This window comes from Urocampus carinirostris, chromosome 14 (genome assembly GCF_059441175.1).
Source record: "Urocampus carinirostris isolate Australia breed hairy pipefish chromosome 14, RoL_Ucar_1.0, whole genome shotgun sequence".
Classification (NCBI taxonomy): domain Eukaryota; kingdom Metazoa; phylum Chordata; class Actinopteri; order Syngnathiformes; family Syngnathidae; genus Urocampus; species Urocampus carinirostris.
The window spans coordinates 6,655,046-6,672,015 of NC_142362.1; the positions used below are offsets into that span (position 1 = coordinate 6,655,046).

Below are 16,970 nucleotides of genomic sequence, written 5' to 3' on the forward strand. Positions count from 1 at the left end.
TTTTTCCCCTATTAGAAATCACAATAAACGCATTAATTCGTACTGGCCCATATGAGAATTCCACAATCTAGTCCTATGCCTGTAGATTTCTTTGAAGAAAGGAATGGTTGAAAATGTAATAACCAAAGTATTTACTGATTTGTATGTTGCTTTTTTTGGTTGGTTGTATCCCTTCACCACACGGGTCGTATGAGCACCATTTCCTGTGGTGTGTCTTAGGTTGGGCGCTACCAGGCTGTAGTTGCCCAACGAAAACAATTTATTGGTTGTTTTTTCCATCTTTGAAACATTGCTAAAATTCGCCCTATGCTGTCTCGGTTGGATGCGGATATTATAATTCATGCGTTTACCTCCCGTCTCGATGACTGTAATGCCCTACTCTCTGGTCTCCCGAAGTCCAAAATCAAGAGCCTTCAGCTGGTACAAAATGCTGCAGCGGGGCTTTTAACTAAGACAAGAAAGTTTGATCACATGACCCTGATTTTAGCTAACCTGCATTGGCTGCCTGTTAGCTTAAGTTGTGATTTTAAGGTTCTGTTGGTAGTATACAAAATCATGCATGGACTTGCTCCCTCATATCTTTCCGATTTGATTTCCCCCTATGTTCGCTCTGAAAACGCTGGTCTACAAGTGATCCTAAGAGCCAAGAAGAAATCCACAGGTTGGTGAGCGTTCTCCATTTGCGCCCTGGTGCTGTGGAATGCTCTTCCCCCTGAGATTCGATCTGCAACCTCATCGGAAATGTTTAAATCTAAGCTTAAAACACACTTCTATTCCAAAGCACATGAATAACCTTGATTTGATGTTGACAATATCTGTGTATTATTTGCCCTCATGTAGGTTTTAGATCAGGGGATGGTGTCATAATAATCTGTAGTCTGTGCAGCCCTTTGAGACTCTTTGTGATTAATGGCGTCAAAAAAAAACATGACTTGACTTGACTTGACCAAGCGAGTTTATAGCAAAATTATGAAGTACGAATTTTTTATGAAAACTACAAAAATCAAAAAATAAAATCAACAAATGTGGGGGGGGGGGTGGAGAATTATTCTATGCATGTGGTTTTCTGAGTGTAAAAAAAAAAGTACCGTTTCAAATACAGTTCAAACGTTAAGAGAATATTTTTTTTCGAGCGCGTCTAAGAAATGCACGTACTTACACGCGCCACACAAGCAGCTTGACAGAGGCTGGAATGATCATGTAAATCAGAAAACGGCATCAGCAAGTAGAACATTAGTAAATTCCGAACAGCACCTTTAAATGCTACCACAGAAAGAAAAAAAATCTATCTACCTTGGTCGTATCCCTCGAGAGGGGTGACCGACAGCAAGACGAACACATACAAAAGAAAATAAAAAGGGAAAAAGTAGCAAAAAACACACACAAAATTTTGTGGACCATGACCAAGCCAAATACCTAAACAAGTTAACCCAAGTCGGTCATGCTTTCGTCCCTCCAGATGAAACGGGACACAAAAAAGCGGTCGTGTCACTCGGGTCAGGGTGACACAACACACTCTTTTGTTCAACAACAGGGCCCGACAGCTTTCGCTGGTTTACCCCTGCCGCATCATACGGGTGCCCTTAAAACGCGTCTATACATCCCACTATTCTTTTACAACACCTCTCCACTCATTCCTATCACCAACAAAAAGAATTAAATTGAAAAAAATTCTGTTTTCCGTTCTGGTGTTCAACGTTTGGCAGCTCTGAACCAGCCACGACTGACTTTAAGAGGAATGCCCTTTTCATTACATCCTTCTCACTGTCCGTACCCATACTTTGCTTTTTCAGATCATCATAAATAGCGATGGCTGACAACTTTTTAGGCACGCTCTGTCGCCGCAGGTTTTTCTTAAAATTTGGTCAAGGTTCAAGTTGGTCAAGGGCACCACTGTAAAACTGCTTGAAATGACTCCCTTGGAAAAGTCCCGAGCACTGGAACGCCTACCCCCATTTTTTGGGGACCCTCACCCCACCGGCCCACACTTCTCCCCTTGGGCAAGATAATTGTGTGATGCTTCGCTCATTGTCGGGATCAAGTCAGGCGACAGAAGGCTTTGCACAATGAAGACATCTGCTGGCCTTTTCAGTTGCAGGCCAAATGTCCTTTGGCAAGTCTTGGAATAGTGGAAACTTATGGGCTGAGAAAGAGAGTTCAGTTTGTGTCCGTAAATGTCACTGGGTAGTCTAGTAAATTAGTTTTGGACGATTGTCTAACATCCATGTGATTTAAATGTAATTTCTAAAATGCCTGCAGCAGTTGTCTTGGTTTATATTTGGACATCAATATGGCGATGCTTCCTTGTTAGCGATGTGTCTGGAATGCAGACTCTAGAATGTAGCTAATAAAAGTCAAGTCTGTCTTGCAGGCGCGACCTAATTCTGAACTATACCGTATTTTCCCCACTATAAGGCGCACCTAAAAGCCTTTATTTTTTTCAAAAGCTGACCATGCGCCTTATTTATGGATCAATTTTAAAATTTCCAACTAACTTGCAGCCGCCGACTAGATTTTCCCCCGAACGCACGAAGTAGTACACGGTGTATGCTGGGATTTATTTACCGGCGTTTCATTGGCTAACCAATGTGTCAATCATCATTTGAATGGATCACTATTGGCTAAAGTTATTCGGAGGTCAAGGGGCGGATCGTTTTTATCATTTACAGGCTGGCATTGGCTTAAACGGCAAACAAAGCCTGCAATTGACCGAAAAAGATATGTCAATCATCAGTTGAATCGATCACTATTGGCTAAAGTTATTCGGAGGTCAAGGGGCGGATCCTTTTTATCATTTACAGGCTGGCATTGGCTTAAACGGCAACACAAAGCCTGCAATTGGCCGAAAAAGATGAATGTTTATGGCACGTGGCTGACGGCATAGAGAAAGCATTTTTTTCTATTCTGTATTTGAAAATATTTTATTCTCCTGGATTTACTACCCTCACGGATATAAGAGGACATTGGCTGCACATTATTATGAACACAACGACTTCGGTGAGCTACTCTGGCTATATATGTTATCCCTGTATCTTGTTTCAGACTGAACTCGATGTTTCTGTGATAAGCGGTGCAGATAATGGATGGAATGGAGTGTCTATTATTAAATTAAACTCAATTCCAAGTGTTTATTGTCATATGCACAGTAAAGTTGCGAGAAATAGATACTAAGGAATGGTTGGCATTTCTTGAATCCCAAGACTTTAACCTTCCGAATGATGGAACGATGCATTTGAGTGACATCTTACGGACACCGCATCCGCTCGTGTTCTCGACACGTATTTGCGTCTTTGCAAGCTTTGGGAATGTTAAGGGGGTAATAAGTTGGACTGAACTATCTGACTGTTTTGTCGACGTTCCCATTGTAGCGCCTTATAATCCGGTGCGTCTTATGTATGTCAAAAATAGGAACAAAAACTATTTTTTCGGGGTGCGCCCTATAACCCGGTGCGCCTTATAGTGCGGAAAATACGGTACTCATGTACCCGCGGTGTACCTGTCCCACCAGGGATCCACATTCAGGCTGGACTGGATGATGAGGCTTTTATTACAGTTGCTGCAATGAGCGACACAACGTACACACACCGTGTGGTTAGCACCTCCGCTGGTTCTCAACATCGTTAGCAGCGCGCTGGAGACTGCTCAAAGCATATCAAATAGTTTTCTTTTCAGTTGACAAACAATACAGTTCAGATAAACAACCATTAAAATATGTTTTTACATCCATTTTAACAGGATACTTTTAACAAGTGATCGTATAGTGGTTTTAACTTTTACCTCTACCGTAAAATCCGGACTATAAACCGCTACTTTTTTCTCAAATGTTCAGCCCTGCGGCTTATTCAGTGAAGCGGCTAATTTATGGACTTTAAAAGGTAAGATTGGGATCAGTAAAATATGTGCGCCAAGAAAGACTGCAATTTCCAAGTTTTAGAATATATTTTCTGTAAAGTTAAGGTTCGTTCCGATACTGAGGAAGATGACCTTGATGGCAATAGTTATGAGAAGGAAGTTGAAGACGATCTACCGGGAGGGGGATTTTGGGATTTTTAAGCGTTATTGATCTATCTTCGTTATTCATTATCCATTATCCGTTATCGGTCAGTTCATAATACGCTACAAAGCCAAGGAGCCGGGACTCTTACTCTCAGCCAAAAGGCCAAGCTAAGGTCCTAGCCCTAAAGCCTTGCTGCGATCATTGCGAATGCACCTTCGTTAAAGTCCACAGGATGCGTTTTCTTCACAAGTATGTTTGATACGTTGCGAGCGTGATCCTACTAGTGTGTTGGTACCTTTCAAAGGCACGGTTTGGGATGAAAGTTGTATTATTATTATTAAAGCTTTGAAAACTCTCTCGGTGTACCGTCTTTCTTCGTAAATATGTGTAACTATGTATTTGCATCTGTATATTTTTGTAATGTATTTATTTTAGAGATTTATTCTGTTATGTGTTCTACGGACGAATCAAAATTAAGGGGCGGAGCAAACGCGGGCTGATGGGAAATGTGGTAAAGCTGAGTTACCGGTAAATCTTTCTGTTGTCGCAGCGGACAATAGTGAATATATATTTTTCCCACCCTTAACTTTGGAAATATACATTTTGTTTCCTTGGATTACTTTCAACGGGACCCCGACTTTACAAGTCTGCATCATACCTTAATTACGGGTATCATTTTCTATTAGTGATGTCAACTGTGGTTCTCGAATTGTGTACTATCCATGAAATTGTTTAATTGATGTTGAAAATGTCAGGAAAAAATGTTAAAACGTCATATCGTCACGTCATATTGTCAAATATAAAAAAATTGTGAATATGCTTGATGGCTGTGTTTTGCTGCTGTTGGTGTCAGTGGATTTGTTCAGACCGAGGACAATCGACTTTGGCCTGGACGGATCTATTGACACTAACAAAGATGTTATATAATGAAATTGTGAATATGTTTGATTTTCGAGAAGGTTTGTTCAAACCTCACTTTGTGTTTGCTGTTAAAAACGTAATATTGGAGTATAATATTGTGAATGTGCTTAATTGCTGTTGAGATTGTCATGATTGTTTTCTGTTTTTAGTGTCAATAAATTTGTTCAAACCAAAAAATGAAGTTACAATTGTGGAACATACAGGTAAGGCCAGGTTAAACTTGTGGCTGTGTCGCAAGCTTTACTGCGGGCGCCCGCGGCTTATACAAGGGTGCGGCTTGTGTGAGTACAAAATTGTCAAATCACCCCAAAAGTGGTGGGTGCGGCTTATAATCAGGTGCGCTTTATAGTCCGGAACTTACGGTAATTCAACTTGACGTATTTTTTAATCGGAATTTTAACCAACATCATCCCTTTTACAAATTTGTGAAAATAGAAATAATTACAATAACGAGTGTAAAAACATTCCGGTCATAAAATCAAAGGCTAAACTAAACCTTACCCCATACCTGTAGGTGGCGCTGTTGGACTCGTCATTGCAGGACTCTTATACGCAAACTATACAAACATTTTTCAGCAGGAATTTCAACAGTTATTATTACACCCGTTACACATACAACAGAATAAGATCATATTTCTTGATCAGGAATTAAATCATTTAGTTTATTTAAGAAAATTACAAATAAGTGTGACTAATACGTTTGTAAATTGTTTTCCCTTTCAGTTATGCTTTGGCAGATGAGGCCTACCGATCTCTCAGAGACCAGGACAAAGACCAGTGTATTCTCATCACAGGAGAAAGCGGGGCGGGGAAGACCGGTAAGATTTGCATTTGAGGTTTTGTTTTTGGGGTATTACAGTGGCATTGTACAGTTCCAGACTTCTTGTGATAAATACTGAAGAAGAGGGTATTTTGAATCCAATCATTTGTCGGTACGCTATTCCTTCGTAATACCTAACACAGAATCAATGAAAACATAGATTTTTTTATGCTATTTTGGCTAGCTGGGTACGTAGAGAACACAACATTTATTAATCCATTCTTTTCAGTCTCCGTGTGAACAGGACTCTCAGAAAATGAAGTTTTCGTGATAGTTCTTTATTTTCTGTCATGCAGTAAAAAAACATGTACAATCTAGACTCAATACAAAATCAATTGAAATATTGCAAGTGTGACCGCGGTGTACCTGTCCCACCGAAGATCCACATTCACGCTGGACTGGATGATGAGGTTTTTATTACAGTTGCTGCAAATGAATGAGTCACAACACAACACCAAGCTTCTCTGCTGGCTTTGATCTCGTTGGCAGCTCTTTGTAGACTGCCAGAAGAGTCTTCTTTTCAGTTTACATAAAATATATTTTAGAATATTAACCATCACAATACATTTTTACATCCATTTTTTAACAAGATACTTTTAACAAGAGATCGTATAGTGTTTTTTTTTACGTTTGCAATGAATTCAACATATTTTTCTAACCAACATCACCCTTTTTATATATATGAGAAAATAGAAATAATAACAATAATGAGTATAAAAACGGGTACAATTTACCTGAAAATGAATGAGACACAACACGTGGTAAGCTTCTCTGCTGGCTTTGATCTCTATAAGGGGAATTAGCATTTTAGCACAACAAGCAATGTCAGAAACAAAACAAAAATAAATCCAAACAGCTTGACAACATCAATCGCATTACTGTGCATGTTGAGAGATTTGTCAGCTGTGGTTTTAATGTTTAAAATTAACTTTTTTCGCGGAGCACCAAAATATCGTGTCTTACCGTTGGCAGCTCTTTGTAGACTGCCAAGAACCCCGCCTTCCGGTCACATGTCAAAAGCCAAACCAAACCTTACCCCATACCAGCAGGTGGCACTGTTGGACTCATCATTTCAGGACACTTACACAAAAACTATACAACATATTTCAGCAGGAATTTCAATAAAACAAAAGTTATTATTACACCCGTTACACAGGACTTTAAATTTATTTTATTTCAGATTACAGCCTACTAGTATCTGTTTTCACTGCTTAAAATATTTCCGTCAATTTGCAATTATTCCAGAATATATGACGTTTGGTTTTTTTGCATTACTGAACCAATTTACTCATCCAGGGTATTTTAATGATGCAAAGCATAGTTGGACTTTTAGTACAGAGATGATACACTCGGACTCCTGTTTACTCGCCAAACATACCTCATATGTTTTGGTGGATTTATCCAGAACATTTCCATTTTATTTACTGCCCCCATGGCGAAAATGCCACAGTTGTATCCATCCATTTATAGCGTTAGTCCATTCTTCTGACAAGTCACTTAAAAGCACAATTTGTAAATAGATCGAATGCAGCAATAGAGTACACTTTTGAAGCAAACAAGCAGAGTACTTTGATGAGAATGAAATCATTATTTTTTCAATGTCATAAGATAATTGACTTGCGTAACAATGTCGCTCGTGCTTTCCCCGCCCCTAATTTTCTCCCAAACTGTCAGGACCTGAATGGAAACAGGACCCATTTGCGTGAAGTTTACCACAAGTTTTATTGAAGGAAAGAGGAAGGGCTCCGCCCACGATCCAGTGTTCGCTGGGCGCGGGAAGCAAGTCGCTCTTGTACTCTGAATGAGCACGGAAGTGGATCTTCTGTAGCGAGCGATGGCGGTGTCAGGGAAGGAAAAACGGGTCGGTAGCCGGGACTGGGCGAGCAAGGCGTGGTCGGGGTCGGAAACTAGTCGTAAGCCAGAACGTGAGAGCAGACGTAGTCAGGGACAAAAGCGTCCGTAAGCCGGGACTGGAGAGCAGACGTGGTCAGGATCAAAACGGGTCGTAGCCGGAGACAGACGGGAGCAAAAACAGGACAGGTGGGAGTCAGGGTCAAAAAAAGGCTTTCCCAGTATTCACTGAGGTCCGCAGACGGACTGACAACAGGGGACTGACAGGACTGGGTTCAAATACTGACATGGAGCCAATCAGAACCCGCGGCAGTTGGCGCCAAATAAATCATGACACAAACGGGGTATTCGTTTGTCACTAGACATGTACAATGTGCATTTGTCCCTCAATCGGGCGGCTGTGGCTCAGGAGGTAGAGCGCTCGTTTTGGGAACAAGAGATCGCAGTTTGAATCCCGGCTCCTCCGTGTTACATGTCAAAGTGTCCTTGGGTAAGACACTGAACCCCTAATACCCCCAATAAGCAGGTTAGAGCCTTACATGGCTGCATGGTAAACGATACATTTGTAATATTTAATTGCTATTGGAAAAAATGTGAAGCACACTGTAAAGCGCTTTGGGAAGTCTTGACTTGAAAAGCGCTATATAAATGCAGATCATTTCATTTCATTTTAAGTCTAAAGATGTGCTTGAAAGGCTGTATTTCCGCTAGGTAAGTATTTATCAGGAAAAAAAAATATCCGGGAAACACAAAGGATAGATAGATAGATAGATAGATAGATAGATACTTTATTCATCCCCGTAGGGAAATTCACACTTCCAGCAGTCTACCCCGTTGTTTATTAACAGATTAACATGATGCCTGTAGCGGAGCGGATGACATCACGCTAGTCCAAAAGTTCGACATCCCTGCGGCAGATGGAAATCTTTTCTTTGCTAAAATCCAGGGATACACCACCTCGTGTTAGCAAGTCCGCCTCCTCCCCGATTCCCCCCGGCTTTCGTGTCTCTGTATAGCCGCGCAGAAGCCGGATAGCTCCGGGTAGCTACGGGTGGCTACACGTTAGCGTCCGGAATGCTAAACGTGAGCCACGTTTCCGCAAAACACAGCAACTGCGCTCCCTGTGCGCTTCGATGTTTTCCACCAGCACTCGATGATCTTATTTGGTCGTGAGTTCGCATTTACTATGATTACGGAAGGTACCGAAGACTTATAACGGCGCTAGCCGCTTAGCTAGCTCCGGCTCTTCTTCCACGATAGGCCTTCATCGGCACGAGAAATCTTCAGGGCAAGGAGTTGATTCCTTGAATACATGCATTTTTGTGCGCTAAAACCCATGTCCATAGGATAGAAGTGATCCATAGTGTAGTTGTCAAAACGGGAAGAAAAAACACCGAAGATAGGAGCAGGCAATAAAACAATAGGGCAGCTGCTGGAAAAGGCAGCCGCTCCTGGCAGCGCCGCTTTGAGGATGCAAAATTAGAACCACAAAATGGCGACGGAATACATTAGTAGTTAAAAGTAGTTAAAAATATTCCTTATCACTTCTGCTTGTCCGATTTGAAGATCATGTATATTGTAACGGTTGCAATGCAAGAAGCCAATGTGTAGGATTAGATCAAATCTCCATTGCAAGCAAAAGTAATAGTGGACATTTTTGTTTTCTTCAAGAATTGCATGTCTTCCTCATGCCATGAGGCTCTTTAACTCCACCCGGGGGAGTAAAAGCCCACATTAAACCCCACCCCCACATTTACATAGTACCCTATTTTTACATGAAATATGCAAACATCTTTGAGTAGATATCAAATCTGTCATGGAAAAACAAACGGACCGCCAGAATATATTTCAAGCACAGGCTTTTATTTTAGTGCTTCCGTTAATATATATCTAAAAAAAAACGAAAAGCCTCCCAAGATGCAGACCTGCCAAATCGAAGCGATAAATGTGGATTTCAGTAATCTCGTCGTCCCTGAAGCTTTGTGGTGGAACAAGGCCATCATAAACAAGCCCGCTCCATAAATATAGGTCATCAAAGATGAGGTCTTGCCCGGGAGTTCTCACGCTAGTCGGGCATGCAAATACAGTAGACTCTGGGATACTCTTTGAGGTTAGGATTCAAAGTGAATTTGCTGTATAGTGGGGGATAGAAATATATGGTAATTAATTCCAAACCCCCGGTACCCTAGGTAAAAACATTAAAATAAAAAATTAGGATATAGAAAGTACTGCCTAGGTGTCATATATGAATATGCATAGTAGTAGATGACATTACTTGTAAAGGAAAAATGACATGAGCTGGTTCAGTAAAGTAGCAGGTGGATGCAGGGGGGTATGTCAACAGTGGATTAAAAATAAAACTGATTTAAAAACTTTTCCTTGTAAGTTATTGTCATGCCCTTATATGATTTCCTTGCTTTAATTCCATGCATATTATTTATAAAAGTCTACTGGGTCTACTGCAAGGTTTGGGAACCTATGGCTCGCGAGTCATGTTTGGCTCTTTTCATGAGTTCATATGGCTCGTAGATAAAATGGAGCTTGCGCAATAATTTAACGTATTGTTACATGTGGAGGCGATGTCGTACGTGCGAAGACCTGACAATACTGACTTGAAGGGTATTCCAGTATATATAATATAGATATACATACATACATACAGTATTAGACATTTTACTACTGTCACACCAACAGACCCCGTTTCAGCTGTAAATCGCTAAATTATCCTTTATATGGAAGCGCATTAAACAATCTGTTCATTGTTGAGACACTTTATGCTGAAAAGCTACAGAACAAACTTTAAACACCCAAAGCAAATCAAACTATTTGACTGGGTGAGCGTTAGGAATGGTTAGAGCTCTACACACATCACGCACACTTTTTTACGCCCTCGCCCAGCATGGTCTGAACTAAAAGTAAATATACAGGTATCCTTGTTTGCAGTATTTTGTGACATTAATTGCAACATAACTTTGCTTGCACCTTGTTTTGAAACCATTTTTCAGGACAAAAATGACCATAAACACTCTTAAGAAACTGCAGGTAGGATAAATTTTAAGTGGCATATTCATAGTAATATGGAACACAGGCTCTGGCATTATTATACCTTTATAGGTTTGATCAAATTATCAGACATTGCACATTGAAATTGAATCTACCGGGTTTTGCGTTTTTGTTGATTTTTGTCTTAAAATATATGGTACAGCTCTCTCTCTGAAAAAAATCTATATTTTGCTATTAAAGGAATGAATGAAAACTTTATTCTCATCTCATTAGCTGCACCACTTATCCTCAGTAGGGTCGCGGGGTGCTGGAGCCCATCCCAGCAATCATCGGGCAGTGGGCAGGGGACACCCTGAACTGGTTGCCAGCCAATCGCAGGGCACACGGGGACAGACAACTCGCTCGCTCAGTCACACCTAGGGACAATTTGGACCGGCCAATTCACCTGAAATGCATGTCTTTGGAATGTGGGAGGAAACCGGAGTGCCCGGAGGAAACCCACGCAAGCACGGGGAGAACATACAAACTCCGCACATCAAGGCCGGGAGCTGGATTTGAACCCACGCAGGAGGTTCCCACGACCTCAGAACTGTGCCGCACACGCGCTAACCACTGCGCCGCCGTGCTGCTCGAAAACTTTATTCGAACATTAAAATAAAAAACAGAACAAAAACAATAACTCAACAATCAAATAGTGTTACATAATATGTTTTGAAAAGGGGTAGTAAGAAGCAGATGCTTATATATACCTGTTTTCTTTATCTCTGACTCCACACACAGACACACACATACTTTTCCTGGTGGTTCTCGCCTTTGGGATCATGAATTTACGACAGCCCCTTAAATTATAATTTCCCTCTTTCCGAATGAATATGTATTTGTTGACCTTAAATAGCAGTTGTGAAGTGAAAACTTTTACTAAATCATCCAATTTTAATCATTTGGACTGCAGGAATAAAATATGAGAATAATCCCGATATCCTACCCTGTGTATGGTTCTAATTGCACGTTTTTGGAGGATAAAAAGGGGCTGTAGTCAACTTTCGTAATTATTGCCCCAGACTTTTGCACAATACGTCAAGTATGGCAAAACTAGAGAACAATATAATGAATATAATGCATTATAGTTTAAAAGGAATTTAGCTTTATTAATTATTGAAATACTTTTAGATACTTTAGTTTGTATGTGTCTGATGATGCTTAATTTATTGTCTATTATGACCCCTAAAAACTGAATTTCTGATAGTGTCTATTGCAGCACCATCCATTTTTACTTCTTGATTTCCCTTGCGATTCCCAAATAATATTACTTTCATTCCTATTATTCCTCTTTGGGTCAAAAGGTTTCCAGCCCCTGGTCTACTGTATTGCTAAACCATTATCTCCATGCCAAGACTTAAACCAACTAGTCCCTTTCAAGTCTCTTTTTGTGTCATCTGGTGTCTTGGAGCCAGTTCTGGTGATAGCATGATGCAATAATCGTCCCTTAAGAAGAAAGGGGGTTGTTTTTTTTTGTTTTTGTGAATTGCGAGATGAGCTAAAGGGGATTTCTTCTTTTCCTCTCCGAGGGAGATTGAAGGATAAGTCACGTCTGGCGACAGAACGGCAGACTTGATATTTATCTGTTTGTGTTGTTGCAGAGGCCAGTAAGCTTGTGATGTCATATGTGGCGGCGGTGTGTGGGAAGGGACAGGAGGTCAATAAAGTCAAGGAGCAACTACTTCAGTCCAATCCTGTGCTGGAAGGTGAGTGAGGAAACCAGATAAATGTTTTTTTTGTGTTTGTTTGAGTAAAGTATAAAAAAAGTGTGAAAGGATATTGATGAAAACCAGGTATTAGGTATGTCCTGCGCTCTTTATTCAGGTTTGTGACGCCCTTAATCACAAAGAGTCTCAAAGGGCTGCACAGACCACAGACTATTATGACACCATCTCCTGATCTGAAACCGTCATGTGGGCAAGGAAAAACTCAAAAACCTCAAGTCATGTTTATGTGTATAGGCATTGATCACAAGGAGTCTCAAGGGTCTGCACGGACCACAGATTATTGCAAACCACAGACTATTAAGACAACATCCCCTGATCTTAAACCTACATGAGGGCAAGGAAAAACCCCAAAACCTCAAGTCAAGTCATGTTTATTTGTGACGCCCTTAATCACAAAGAGTCTCAAAGGGCTGCACAGACCACAGATTATTGGAAACTACAGACTATTATGACACCATGTCCTGATCTAAAATTTACACGAGGGCAAGGAAAAACCCAAAAACTTCAAGTCAAGTCATGTTTATTTGTGACACCCTTAATCACAAAGAGTCTCAAAGGGCTGCACAGACCACAGACTATTGTAAAGTACAGACTATTATGACACCATCCCCTGATCTAAAATTTACATGAGGGCAAGGAAAAACCCAAAAACCTCAAGTCATGTTTATTTGTGACGCCCTTAATCACAGAGTCTCAAAGGGCTGCACAGACCACAGACTATTGTAAAGTACAGACTATTATGACACCATCCCCTGATCTAAAATTTACATGAGGGCAAGGAAAAACCCAAAAACCTCAAGTCAAGTCATGTTTATTTGTGACGCCCTTAATCACAAAGAGTCTCAAAGGGCTGCACAGACCACAGATTATTGGAAACTACAGACTATTATGACACCATGTCCTGATCTAAAATTTACATGAGGGCAAGGAAAAACTCAAAAACATCAAGTCATGTTTATTTGTATAGCCTGTAATCACAGAGTCTCAAAGGGCTGCACAGACTATTGCAAACTACGGACAATTATGACACCGTCCCCTGATCTAAAACCTACATGAGGGCAAATAATACACAGATATTGTCAACATGAAATATAGTTTATTCATATGCTATAGAATAGAAGTGTGTTTTAAGCTTAGATTTAAAGGGCCATAGAAATACCCACCTTTGAGCAAATACGTTTAGGCCTACTTTACATCATGTCTTACTTTCATATTTTGGGAGTTTGATGCCAGCTAGTGTCCCAAAATCGTGTTGCATGGTCTTGTTGTTTTGGCACTGTCTGATCACGTGTTCCAACATATCCGGTGTGTATTTCATGTTGTGTTCAGTTAGAGCTTATTACTGTGGTGAGGGGACCCTCTCCCCCTGAGAGGTGAAAAGAATTCTCCCACCGTGGTCCGCTGCGTGTCGTAAGAGGCGACTAAAGTGCAGGGAGCGAGGGGACTGGGGATCCTCTCCTCTGTATCTCTACTCCCTAAGAGACGGCAAGGCAAAGAAATGGGGGCGGGAGACCGAAAGATCCCGAAAACCCTAGTTATAGGGTCACTAAATATGAGAGGATGTGGAAGTAAAGGGACTGAGTGGAAGAAAGAGGAGATTGGAAGGATGATGAAAAGGATAGTGGGATGTTTGGACGCGTTCTAAGGGATGAGCAGGGCACCAGGATGATGGGGCAGGGGTAAACCAGTGAAAGCTGTCGGGCCCTGCTGTTGAACTAAAGAGTGTTTTATTTTTTAATTTTTTAATTTTATTTGTTATTTCATGTGTTTGTCTTGCTGTCGGTCACCCCTCTTGATAGATAGATCAGTTAGAGCTAGTTAGTGTTTCTTTATTACTGTTTATTTCATGACAGTCTCATTGTTGTTCTGTGCACGCATGGTAACAACGCTTTTGCCACCTTTATTTCATGTTATGTGCGGGTAGAGCGGGTTGGTGTTGGAAGATTATGTCGTTGTTCTATCCAAGTGCAAGTGTTCACTGCATCTGCTTTCATTCATTATTTGTTCGGCTGTCTGGCAACCAGTTCAGGGTGTCCCCTGCCCACTGCCCTAGGACAGCTGGAAAGGGCTCCAGCACCCCCACGACCCTACTGAGGATAAGCGGTGCAGATAATGGATGGATGGATGGTATCTCTACATGATGTAGCAAGGATGTTTAATCAAGCCTGTGTTGGAGTAGATTTGATGTCTTTAAATTTTCAAGATCTTGGTAAACTCCATTTCTGTACATTACTCATAATTTCTAACCTCTTATTTTGTGTCTACATTTACCGGTTCTGATTTTCTGGCCACACTGGATCATGACACTCTAATGTATTTCAAACTTGAGACAACCTCAGATTGAAATCCACTTGGAAGCAATTGAAAGAAATCAATTGGATGGTCCTAAAAAAAGGTTCCTCCCTATCTCCTCTTTCTTCCACTCAGTCGCTTTACTTCCACATCCTCTCACATTTAGTAACCCTATAACTAGGGTTTGCGAGACCTTTTGGTCTCCCGGATAGTGGGATGTTTGGACGCATTCTAAGGGATGGGCAGGGCACCCGTATGATGCGGCAGGGGTAAACCAGCGAAAGCTGTCGGGCCCTGCTGTCGAACAGAAGAGTGTGTTGTGACATGGCCGCTTTCTCGTGTCCCGTTTCATCCGGAGGGACGAAAGCATGACCAATTTAAGTGCCGAGGTGCTTCACTTGTTTGGGTTTTTGGGGCATTTGGGTTGGCTATGGTCCAAAAATGTTTGTGTGTGTTTTTTTGCTATTTTTTCCCTTTTTATTTTCTTTGTTATTGTAGAAAAAATGCACTTAAAACTGCAGTATGCTTGGTACAAGTAGGTCTAGCACATAGACCGCATTTTCCATGAGGGGCAGCGGACAGGAAATGCTCATCCTGTATGCCGGCGATTTTGTCGCGGCACATCTGCAAGAGTTTAGCTCCTGCTTAATGCCTCACAGGGAGAAGGGGCAGAATGGGGGGGGAGTACAGTCATCCGGCTTCCCACAATCCATCTGTGTGCTTTGCTGTTCCTTCGTTTCAGCGTGTTCAAATGTTTAGGCTTCATAATTGGGTTGACTGTCCAAACCTGAAAATACAAAGTGCTCCAATCCATAATGGGGCATTTGTGATGCTTTTTTGGATTGTTCACTTCATTGTTCAAATATTTTCCCTCTTTTACAGCCTTCGGAAATGCCAAGACGGTGAGGAATGACAACTCGTCCAGATTTGTAAGTGTCAGAACAAGTGATTTATTTTTTTTAAAGCCCCAGTGTGTATTATAGAGCCACCCATAGTGGTGTTAAAATAGCTCATACATATAGACTGAGGAGATCATTTCTTCCTCATGCCGTGAGGCTCTTTAACTCCACCCGGGGGAGTAAATGACCATGTTAAACCCCAGCCCCACATTTGCATGTTACCCTATTTTTATGACGGTGTGTATTTTCCGTAGCACTATTTAAATACTCTATAGCAAAACGTTCTATTGGGTATTTTTGTATTCTGTATCTTTTATTTTCTTATTTTATTTTTCAACACAAGGATACTGCTGGAAGTGGGAATTTCCCTACGGGGATGAACAAAGTATCTATATCTCTGTCTCTCTCTTTGTCTCTCTCTTTGTCTCTCTCTTTGTCTCTCTCTTTGTCTGTCTGTCTCTCTCTTTGTCTGTCTGTCTCTCTCTTCGTCTGTCTGTCTCTTTCTCTCTCTCTCTCTCTCTCTATACATCTCTCTCTCCATACATCTCTCTATTTCTCTCTCTCTTTGTCTCTCTCTTTGTCTGTCTCCTTGTCTCCCTCTATCTTTCCATCTCTATCTCTCTCTATACATCTCTCTCTCTCCATCTCTATCTCTCTCTATACATCTCTCTCTCTCTCTATCTCTATACATCTCTACCTCTCTATACATCTCTCTCTCTCTTTGTCTCTCTCTTTGTCTCTTTGTCTGTCTCTCTCTCTATCTCTCGTTCTCTCTCTTTCTCTCTCTCTCTTTCTCTCTCTCTCTCTCTCTATACATCTCTCTATACATCTCTCTCTCTCTATACATCTCTATCTCTCTATAAATCTCTCTCTCTCTATACATCTCTTATCTGTCTCTCCATCTCTCTCCCTATCTCTTTTTATCTGTCTCTTTCTCTCTCTCCCTATCTCTTTTTAATTGTCTCTCTCTCTCTTCTAATCTGTCCCTCTCTATCAACCTCTCGCTCTCTCTTTATCCCTCTATCTATCTCTCTCTCTCTTTTTATCTGTCTCTTTCTGTCTCTCTCTCTCTCTTTATCTCTCTCTCTCTATCCCTCTCCATCCTTCTGTCTCTCTTTATCCCTCTATCTATCTCTCTATCTCTCTATCTATCCCTCTCTTTATCTCTCTGTCTATCTCTCTCTATCTATTTCTCTCTCTTTCTCTATCTCTATCCCTCTCTCTCTTTCTATCTCTATCCATATCTCTCTTTCTCTATCTCTCTCTCTCTATCTCTATCTCACTCTATCTATCTCAACTTAACACTATTAACTGAAATAATAAGCAAAAACAAACTTACTTAAAAACATGAATATTTGAAAAAGAAACTCATTGAAAATCATGTTGCACAACTTGAGACGCCCTCTGAAGAAGGGAATGTT

At 41.0% G+C, this 16,970-nt stretch overlaps 1 protein-coding gene across 5 annotated transcripts in view; it reads left to right on the forward strand.

The window, feature by feature from the left end:
- myo1b (myosin IB) overlaps positions 1-16,970 on the forward strand; it is a 141,067-nt gene that overhangs the window by 46,316 nt on the left and 77,781 nt on the right. For all 5 annotated transcript variants that reach the window (XM_088352384.1, XM_088352385.1, XM_088352387.1 and 2 more), the window contains exons 4-6: positions 5,642-5,736; positions 12,233-12,337; positions 15,533-15,579. In XM_088352384.1, coding sequence (XP_088208510.1) covers positions 5,642-5,736; positions 12,233-12,337; positions 15,533-15,579 — 247 coding nt within the window. The remainder of the gene's footprint in view (positions 1-5,641; positions 5,737-12,232; positions 12,338-15,532; positions 15,580-16,970) is intronic.